Source organism: Haplochromis burtoni, unplaced genomic scaffold (assembly GCF_018398535.1).
Source record: "Haplochromis burtoni strain Fernald_Lab_line unplaced genomic scaffold, NCSU_Asbu1 Contig_329, whole genome shotgun sequence".
Taxonomy (NCBI): domain Eukaryota; kingdom Metazoa; phylum Chordata; class Actinopteri; order Cichliformes; family Cichlidae; genus Haplochromis; species Haplochromis burtoni.
In genome coordinates, this window is record NW_024582690.1 from 557,976 (window position 1) to 569,087 (window position 11,112).

The 11,112-nt window shown below is 39.1% G+C and overlaps 1 protein-coding gene across 2 annotated transcripts in view; it reads right to left on the minus strand.

Moving 5' to 3' along the window:
• LOC102292316 (protein kinase C-binding protein NELL1) overlaps positions 1–11,112 on the minus strand; it is a 322,495-nt gene that overhangs the window by 207,271 nt on the left and 104,112 nt on the right. Inside the window, exon 4 of one of the 2 annotated variants that reach the window (XM_014340030.2) lies at positions 3,914–4,010. In XM_014340030.2, coding sequence (XP_014195516.1) covers positions 3,914–4,010 — 97 coding nt within the window. Of the gene's footprint in view, positions 1–3,913; positions 5,007–11,112 lie in introns of those variants that run through there. The other variant, XM_042228525.1, reaches the window with a different exon arrangement.

The following is an 11,112-nucleotide window of genomic DNA, read 5'->3' on the forward strand; positions in this document are numbered from 1 at the left end:
TTTATCTGTCCAGCAACTAGTATTGAAAAAATACAAATGATTCATACACTGATATAAAAATCTGTAAGCCCTAAACCCTACTCTTAAACTATGAACAAGGGAATGCAGAGCAACTACAAGGAAAATATAGAGGATTTTTTAAAGTTCAGCTCTTCAAAAAATTCAAATTTATTCCAAAATGTGCAAATTTCCCATTCATCCCAAGAGTTTCTTTTCCATTTTACATTATAAAGTAGGCTGAATTAACCCCAGCCTGTATTGTATTATTACTGTATTACCACTGATACTGGGTTGAAGAGAGCGAACATATCAAAGGATAAAATGGTAATGTTTGAGTGATGCACTGAAAAAGATGAGGTGCGTGAAGAAAAGATAAAGAAAGTAATTTAAACAACTGGGCAACAGAGGACAAAGTGAGACGCAGGTAAGGTAAAGGAGACGTTGACTCCTGAAACTTCACACTGCCTTATGTAATGCATTCAGGCTTTCCATCATTGTCCATACTAGATTCATTATTGTCCTGTAGTGCATGAAACATAGAGCGTTTCACAAAAGCAGCGGTTCCAAACGAGCTTGCGGAGTCCCTGAGGAGTCAGCATCCTTGGCACAATGGATTCTAGATAAAGATAATTTATTACAGTTGCTCCCTCAGATGGAGAGGTTCCCTGGAGGAGGAGTGTTGAGAGGATGAAGAGCATCCCAAGCTACTGCAAGGGCTCAATATGCTTTATTTAAAGGCCTAGTTAGCCCATCTTATCATTATCCCATTCCCGCACACTGAATGCGATAGATTACAGCTGCTGCTTTATTTCACCCCCTATCTCTATCTGCAGTGTTACTTCTATAGCTCTTGGCTATTTTTCTCTTCCCTTCACCTCGCCTCTTTATTTATTTTTTTTCCTCTCCCGTTTCCCAACAAGCCCTTCTCAGCTTTAGACATGAGGAGACCTAAGTTTATCCTCTCGTCTTTAGCAGGTTAAAGGAAGGAGCAATAGGGAGTGTGTGAGGAGAATAGCAAACAAGTTGGACAATGCCACATTTTCAAACTTTCTACATTCTCTTTGTGCACAGATTAAACTAATGACTTAGAATCAGAATCAGAATCAGAATCAGGATCAGATCAGAATCAGAATGGGGTTTATTGCCAGATGTTGAGGTTTACAACATTAGGAAATTGCTGCGGTAGAGGTACCAATGGTGTATTGTTGGAGGCATGCTGTGTCCCTGTGCTTTAAATACAGTTATATAAATATTAACCCTTTAAGACCTACCATAGAACCAAGTCCGCCAGAGCTTATATTATATTTTTACATGGTGTGGAGCCATTTTTGGGAGCATTTCAAGTTGCTATACATCAATACAACCATTATAGCCCAAATCTTTAATAAAATGTATGCATTAAGTGCATAGTAATTACATAAATTGCAAAAAAAGTGCAATAAACTACACAAAAATTGAAAATCATTTTTGTTTTTTTAACATATATTTCTAGTTAGAGAAATTTAAGAGGCTTATCCCTCAAAACTGTAAATACAAAAAAGTTGCACAAAATAGTTTCCTACCACAGTATCTTTATTTTGAGTGTCTTCATAGTTTTATTTTTGAAATACACGAATTTTTATATACTGCAGGAAAAACAAAAATAAATATTATAATGCAAATTTGCAAAATAACAGCATATGCATCAAAATAAAGTATTTCCAGCAGTGCAATATGAGTCCTAAGCATCCCAGAAACGACACAGAAAGCCATGAAGTCAAACATAACTTTTAAAAACACCAGTATAGGCTCATGAGGCCCTGATGGTAAAAAACTACGTTTCCGCAAAATTCCGCCACTTCCGGTTTCGGCCAGGTCATGGCGGACATGTGATAGTTTGCGCTGATGGACGTAGGAAGTGTTACAAACAGCTGATCGGATCGGCAAAGCGTGTTTCTGGAATATTATGTTTTTGTTGCTGCAAGTGCTTTTTATGCAGTTTTTGTAAAGCTATATGTGGAAGGAAACTGTGACCTAGGCATAAGATGTAAGTACAACTCCGGTTTCATATGCAAAAAAAATTATTGCGCTAGCTTACGTGGTTGTAGTGCTACCGGGATTTAAAAATAGTTACGCAAAACGGAGCGTGCCCGCTCCGACCGGCTTTAAAGGGTTAAAGACTGGGGAATAAAAAAAACAACAGCTTACAACTGGTATATTTAACCACATTTTCTTTTCCAACAACACAATCAAAGGAACAATAATTAAAAAGAAAAGGAGAAGTAGACAATGTTTAAATGTAAGTAGGTAACTCGCCTCCTTTAGCAGGACCTTGGATGCTAATTGGAACACAAACCATTGTTACGATTTCAGAGGTTGCTTTATGAGCAACATGTGACCTGTATGCATGCAGGCAGCGAAAAATATACAAGTGTGTCTCACAGACCGGATCCAAATTCTCCTACATTTCTATGTAAGCCTGGAAGTAATCATACAGCTGGACATCTATAAGTAATAACAGTAAAATAAAGAACGCATCTCTGTATTATTTTAAAACCGAAAAACGCATTTGCAGCAATGACCGTGTTAATTCTCTCAGATTAAAGGACACTTTTGAGCTGGATCCCTCACAGGAATTGCCTTCCGTTGACCTGCCTGGCTTGTACAAAACTACATAAACTATTGTTCATCTGCTAAAAATATGGCTGCACCTCAAGTTTCCAGCTAAAACGCTGCATACTAAGTAGCACTGTGACAGTGGGAAAGATAGCAAAAGAATTCAGGGGAAGAGTCATCAGTCGAGAGGGGTTTTCTAAGCGTGAAATTGTGGCTACACTGAAGTGTTCAAAGAGAGCAGCACAGGAAGCTAAGGATTCTTGACTTCATAAGAAGCTCTTTGGAACAACATGAACAAAAAAAAAAGTTGTAGCAGTATGAGTTGAATGTGTGAATTCCATGCAATCAAAAAAGAAAACAGGGTTTTGAATTGTTCATCTAATATTATCAGCTGCAATATAAAAAATAACAGCACTACATTTTCAAGAAAAGGTGAATAGCATCTGGAGGTCTCAGACATCTGAACGTCACTTTTCCTGTAACAACTAATGATGTGAACAGGAGGGGAAACGTGCAGCTCTAAATAACCTTTATCATGCACAAAGCAGCAGGTCACTGATACAATGAGCTACTGCACTTGTCAGACACGATCTCTCATCTTAACTTTGTGTCAATCTGAAGGGAGAACTTCCTCATTCCCTCAGTCTCTTCACACAAGCTTTCGCTCTTCCACACTCTGTCTTGGCTGCTGACAAACACTTTTTAGTGCTCCCTGCACATGGAAGGCACCGAGCTGACTGCAGGTAGGGAACTGCCTGATGGGGCTCTGTCTTTCAAGACCAGAGTCTTTGACTAAAAGAAGGAGTTCCTTGAAGTGTCGATGCAAGAAGGGATGAAGGAGGAGGTAAACGGAGAAGGAATGGTACTCATGTGCAGCAGCGATAGTGTCAAAGCATGAAGAGGAGACATAAATCACACCACAAAAGGGCCTATTGGCTAATCAGTGTTACAAAGACAAAAAAGGCCCATTGATTGCATGACGGGTGGGCAGTAGAGGTAGGAATATCAAGGGAATGTGCATGTCCTTGTGATTCCCTGCCATGTCTGCTCCCTGCTGCGAATGCATGCAGAAGCTGGAGAAAACAAGCACAGATTAAAAATCGACATCATTGTGATGGGCTTGGAAACAAGGGAGGAAAAGCTCAAGCTGCGCTTTTTGCAGCTCCTCTGTAAGCCCTCCATACTTTACTCTTGCATCTTACAGCTGGCGTTCTTCCCCCACACAACCTACTGTAAATCTGCCCAATTACACCTGGCAATGTTGAATGTGAAACATGCTAAGGTGCATAAAGTGTGCATATTATCTGTGGAGTCTTACCTTAAACAGACCATGTCTGTGGCTATGCTGGCCAAGCCACACTCCACTGCCTGGGGTGAGCTCCATCTGGGGAGGGTCTATCACCCGCTCATAAATTCTGCAAAAAAACAGGAAAAAAAAGAAGAAGAAAAAAGCAATTATGATTTGATAACAACACAGATACAGAAAGGTTTCTCTTTTTGTGCTGGCCTGGAACGAGGTACTGATCCAACGCAACTGAATAGAAAAGTAAATCCGACAGAATATGTGTCCCTGCTCCTTCCCATACACCCCCTTCCTTTCATAGAAAGCAGACAGTGTAAAGCAACGGCTGCTCTCCTCAAGCATGACAGCAAGTCTCGCCCAACGGTTCTCAAACACGGCATTGATATCAGGACCTGGAATGTAGGCTGGATTAACCGCCCGACTCCTGACACAGACACAAACAGGCTTTGGCATTATCAAAGCAAACATCCTCAGTGTCATTCGGCACCATTTATTCCTTCCAGTAAGGTGGGCTTACAGATGCCAGTGGGCTGCAATGGGCCTCTTTGAGGATGTCAGAGAATAATTTGACAGCTTTTCCTTCCTCTTTCTCACAACAGGAGCCAATATGAGTAGAAAGCTGATTTCTTTATTGTGTTCTGTCTCAAATCTCATACTTCCATACTTAGACTTGCAGTTATGACTTCATACTTCAGTTCACATAGACAAGTGTGGGTGGCTACATGTAGCAATGGTTCCAGTTAATTTTTTTTAGCGGGCAATGGAGTATCGGTCAAATTTTAAAACAACAAACATCAGCATTGATGGCGACGCTAACGCTAGCTAGCTGCCTAACAGGGAAAACTAGGACTTTAAAATTAGATGTGGACAAAGGCCTGCCTAGTTATAATTGTTCACTACCCTACCGAAAACAGTGGCAGTACACCAGCACTACTTACTAAGTATCCAAACTGACGCACCTTTGAACTTTCCTGGATGTTAGCCCACAGAGTTTACTGAAAGTAGTAAGAATTTTGCTTTCTTTTAGGACCATATATTACAAAACAACACTTCTGTTTAGCACAATGCTAGCAAATCGTGGCTACGACAGCTTCTTGTGAAAAAAATAAAATAAAACATAAAATAAAATAAAAACCTAACATAGTGGGTAGATTAGCATTCATTGATTTTGTTAAATATATGTTGTGACATGAACACATATTTTGTTTTTTCCATGCTGGGGTAAAAGTGGTGCAGTATCTCAAGGCTATTTTTACCATAAGTGTTTGATTTCCCACCTGCAGGGCAAGATGTTGCCGCAATACAGAATGTAGAGGTTATGTGATCATACCTTTTTTTCCCCTCAACCCAGCCTTTTCCCAAAATCCAACCTTGCTGTTTTTGTCTTCCCTCACCTTTTCCTATCAACAGCTCAGCAGCGATCAACACTGGGAGTTTCACACAAGGAACACTGGAGAACAGCAATGCCAATTAGAACAGTGATGTGCTTCCGGGTGTATTAGCAGTCTGGCTGCTGATTGTCACAGGACATATATTAGTTAGCATAGGGTAAAGTGTGATTAATGGTGCACGTCTCTCGCCAGGATTTCATGAAAACGGGTAAAGTTTTGTAGTCAAGCGCACAAAACACTTTATCAGTGAATAATTGCAGTGACTGTGTTTCTATATATTTATATATATTTACCATGGTGCAGGGCTCGCAAAATTTCAAAATCCCTGGTGGCCCTTCGGGCAGGGACTCTTCAGTTTTTGGTAGCCCAAAATAAATTTAAGTAGCCCGAATAAAAAAAGAGAGCAATTTTTTGATTGATGTTTTGTTTCCTTTACAATATTATACATTAAAGTATAATATTGTAACAGAAACAAAACATTAATCAAAAAATTGTTGAAACACTAATTACAACATTGTATAAAAATTACAATCATCAACTCAAATACTTGGTTCTAATTGAACAGAAATTTCTATGAACTTGTAAGAACTGTGTAGGACATGAATCAGTCTTTGTCAGATCCTGAATTTGAAATTTCCACTGAAGTCATTGGTAAGAGGCAAGTGGAACCAAGATCGAGGCCATTTGCTTTTTGAAGTTTGCAAAGACTGCTAAATTGTGCCAGTGGTAGTTCACTCTTTGCAACATAGTACGCTGTTCTAAACAGATTTTTCAGGTTTATTTTTAGTATGTTATTTGCAATTGGTGTTTGTTCTGGGAAAGATATTGCAGACTGAGCAATAATGCATTTCTTGCATTTCTCATGGGTTCTAATGGGGGCCTTTCTTAAAATGACTGGTCCCAGTAACAAAGGCGCTTGTCGACTCAGAAATCGAGAGAAAACCAACAACACACCCGGCAGAACATTATGTTATTTACACGGGTGCACATAAGTGGTCCGCATGTGCGCATTCGCTGTCAAAATAAAAGACGCGCACCAGATAAGAAGTTGCAACGCGCGTTTGCGTCCATATAAAAAGCACTGTTTTTGTCCGCTAGAGTGGGATTTTCACGGCACATTCCGCACCACATCTCTGTGCGTTCATCATTTGTTTGAAGCCAGCTCACCTCCTGCAACCACTTTTCCGAGAATACGTGCTTCTTTTGTGGTTCGGACTCCTTCTGACATTTCTTTGGAGGTGGAGGAACACACAGTAATTGCTTAAAGGAGCTTCTTCGACATCTTTAAGAGTTCTAAACAAATGTCTGTCCTCCTCCAGAAAATCTTATGTACTGCAAACACGCGTTGCAACTTCTTATCTTGTGCGCGTTTTTTATTTTGACAGCGAATGCGCACCTGCGGACCACTTATGTGCAGCCCTGGTTATTTAGCTCGTCATATTGCAGCCACAGAAATTCTTTTGTCCATGAAACCATAAAGCTGCACTTTCTTTTTGCCTTATAGTCTGATTTGACATAACTTTTCCGTTTTGTGGTCACCTCTTCACCCTGACCTGTCTTATTTCGCTGAGCAGAACTGAAATATAAATCCTGCTGCTTTTACACACGCACTCACATAACGCTCAGCGATTCTCTGCGCGATCAACCTCTCACATGTTTAAGCTTGCTGCAGGAGATTTCACTTGTCATGTTTGCATAGTAAGCTATCGATTGATGAGACGATGTCAGAGGAATTGGTGCGCAAATTGTCGTCACTCACCAATCAGTACTGTCGCTCTCAATACACAGTTCGCGCGACTGCAAAGTGAAAGCAAAAAACAAGCGCAAATTCTGGCTCACCGATGCCAATGACATAATTACCCAGCTACATTTCCCAAAGAATGCAAAAGCATTGACATATATTTTTCCTTCCTATGATAGCCAGAAGGGCAGGGCAGAGATAGATTTTGGTAGAGAAAACCCCACCAGAAAATCAGACAAAGTTTAGCAATAAATGGAAAAGGTCTTACATAGTGCTTTTCTACTTTACTTGAGCACTTTATACAGTTTATAGAAAGTGCCTCATTTCCCCATTTACCTTTTCTCTACATCTAAGTCATTTCTATCTAGCATTCACACTCCACTGGATGCACCAGAAAGCAATTTGGGGTTCAATAGCTTGCCCAAGGATACTTGCACACTGGAGCAGTCAGTAAGATTAGCAGATGAGCTGCTATATCTCCTAAGCCACAGCCATAACAGGACCCCCTTCTAATTGTAGTTGCTGCTATGAGTCGTAACAGGTCTCCATTGGAGCCATCTCACCACTTAATCCATAACCAGTAAAAATGTAACATAGCTCCAGTTAACCTTTATCATTGTCTGTCTATACATCACCAAGAGTTAAAATAAGAAAGAGTCACATATAGACATAGAAGAAAGAGTCAGGCAGCTGTGGAATCACTCGGTATCATTCATGGTAATGGAGTGGCTGAGGTGAAGAGAAAATTCTGGAATGTGGAAAGTTCCACCTTATGGCCTGCTGGAAGTGTGGAAGCACCGTATGGCAGGCTGTATATATGGCTGTATATATCTACGTCGTACCGCAAAGCACATATTTTGTTGACAGTCAATTTCAATAAGCTGCCAGACCGCCTCATTTTCAACGATTTACTGACTGAACTGAATAAAGTACATGTAATCTTGGGCAGTCAGGATTTCAGCAATACTGGTTTACTGCATCCAAAGTTCATATTCAATACTGATAAAAGTAAATATAAAGAAATATTAAGCCACAAAGGCTAAGAAAAAGCCACGTCTGTCTGCCTTCACAATCTCAATAAAGCAAAAAAAGAAAAAAGAAAAAAAATCCAAAAAAGATATTTTCTTTCTTCAAAATTTAGACAATCTATTTAGGTCTGACAGCCTTCGTAGCTTTACTTCAAAAGAACAGTCTCAATCACAGCCATCACTTTTGCTTCGCCAATATCTGCCAACCACACTAAACTCCAGACCACTTTCAATTTTCCACTATTTGAGCCTGAGACATTTTCTGTCATGTTTGTGTCTTTCTTCTGGCAGAGAGATGAAGTCCGAAATTGGGAGTTAATGTCCCTTTTGAATCACTTGACTCACCATGGGACATAATTCTCAAAGCTCTCAGTTTATCCCCTGCCAAAAGCACAAGCTGGGAAATGCCAAGTCACTGAAGGCGGGTGGCAGATTACTGGTGACTGTTGCAGGCAACTAAAAAAGAAAAAAGAAAAAAAAACTGCAAAACGTTCCCAGTGTGTATGCGTAACCTAGATTGGGTTTCAGGGTGCTTATCATATTATAGTCCAGTGTATAGTCCAGTGAGCTCACGAAACCTGATTTTTCTTTTTAAAACAACCAAGAGAAAACAGCTTTCATAACAAACGTGTTCAGACTGAAAATGTGTTTTCTAGGTGATCATATATCTACATGTTTGTTTTGCACTTCCAATTGTACCCATAAATGAGTCTACTGCTGCTGCGAATAGATTTTCACTTTTGTTGGAATCTCAACCATTTCATGTTGTACTTTTTACCCGATTTTTTTTTTCTTTCAAAGAATAGAGCCAGAATCTTTTGATCAAGCTGCATTCCTGATGGTTGTAGATGGTGTTTGTAGCACCAGTCACACCAGGAGAATCTTTATAAATTTAGGCACTGTAAGACTTTGTTGAGTCTTTGTTCATAAAACTGTTTCAGTGGGCATGCTGTGACACCCTTTCACATTCCAACAAACGACTGTTTTGGAATCACAACCAAATATATTCAGTATATACAATATACACAAATGATGACCAACATTACAGTCTACACCCAATCTAAGAAGTCCTTGAGACACTTTCTGTATGCTGCTGCTCAGAACGAATTGTCTATAATGTGCAATGTTCTGTGTAAGCCAAGCCTACACTTTCATCGTGCTATCATGCTAGACTACAGGTGTATTAAACAATCCACATCACAGTCTATGTGGACAGGGAAAAGGGGATATATTGTGAGCAAAATGTACAAGAATTAACACGAGACAACCCTTTCTTTGTGAATACAAATTATGCCCTACTAACTGTAATGTGCTCATAATAATTGGGATGATTCTCAGTTACAGTCCATTTATTCTGATTGGATATGAATTCCAGCTCATTTACATGTGGATTTCTACTGTTCTGTGCAAGAAGAGTTCTGCGATCAGCAATTTTCTTCATGCCAGTGTACTGTATGTTCCATAGATATGCTTGTACCTGTGTGTAAAATTACAATAACTGTAGCTGAACCCCCTAAAGTTTGCATTACAGTTCACATAAATCATTTCCCTTAGCTATAGGTAGAAAAAACTGTTGTGTTCCTCCTTTATATGCAGTGCTTAGGATGCTTCAGAACAGAGAGCCTGGCATCACAAGGGAATGATTATGTGACTTCATCTCTCAGTAGCACCTCTGTGACAGCAGTGATTCTAGGTGCTAAGCTGTATTGACTGTCTCACACAGCATATCATTGTCTCTATTATACATACACATAAAGTGAGAAAGTGGAACGTTTGCATGTCTGTCCCTTTGGAGGCATTACTTTGAAAAACCTCTGTAGGAAATTGCTTTTCAAAATTTCAAAATTTTCCAATTTGGGAAACAATACATACACATATACTTGTAAATAATTTTCCTGTAATTTGAAGTAATCTGCCACTCAACTGCCCACTGTCACGCTCACCCACTTCTCCTCTTCTAGAGGTTATGTCTGAAAAAACAGATGCTTGAATCTCATCTGGTTTGTTGTAGCAGAACTGCTGTCAACCAACATAGGAAGCATTAAAAACGTATGCACACACACACACACACCAAAAACATACACACAGGTCATGAAGCTGCTATATTGCCTTCCACACAATGACAAATTCTGGTCATGCTGAGGAATTGCACTGATCTGACAGCACAGCAGCTGTAATTTATTCATGCAGACACATGGACATGTGAGATACTCCTATAAAGACATAAAAATAATGGAAGTAAAATTCTTTCATGCATGGTGCTTTCATTCATTTAGGTACCAACCTGAGTGAAGGTGTTTGGTTGTTTGTTTCGACATAAATACTGTATCCCTACGCTTCTCTGCCTGTGTACTGTCAGTTTGATATTTCTGGCATTTTATTTTTAATTCTGTGTACTTTTTTTTTAAAGTGTAAAGATTTTTTTAAACGGTACACCATTACCTGTCCACCTTTCTTTCAGTTTCTCAAACTTTTATGTCCAGAGTACACCCTACTGTCTTTTTTTTAATATTTAAAAATATAACAACATATATTTGTTTTTTATGTTTGTGGACTACAGGCTAAATGTCTGGATTAGTTTGACATGTGCAATTTTGGGGGGAAATTTCATTGAATTGGCATCTACACACAGCCAAACATTATTCTGCATTTTTTATTAATATTTTAACCACACCAGGAGTCTAAGTTAAGGTAAATGATCAACTAAATGACCCCAAAATATGCAGGAATATTCGGAAAATATTTTTAATTTTAATTTTTTTATGGTGCTGTTTTTTCATGTATTTAATAGAGTTTGAGAACCAAACTGACCAATACATTGACTACATGTAATACAGGGTGCTCAGGATGCAAAAATATTTCTTTTAAATGTCATTAATATGAAATTCAAGTGCTACAAAAAGAAAATATCAATGCAAGCTCTATCAAAAACAATCATCTGACTTTAAAAAGGCTATTTATAAAAACATTGGACATAGAAACTTACAGTAAATTTTAAAATACATGGCTAAAAATCGTCTGGTCCCTCCTTGAATCGCTACCTTATCGTGGTGG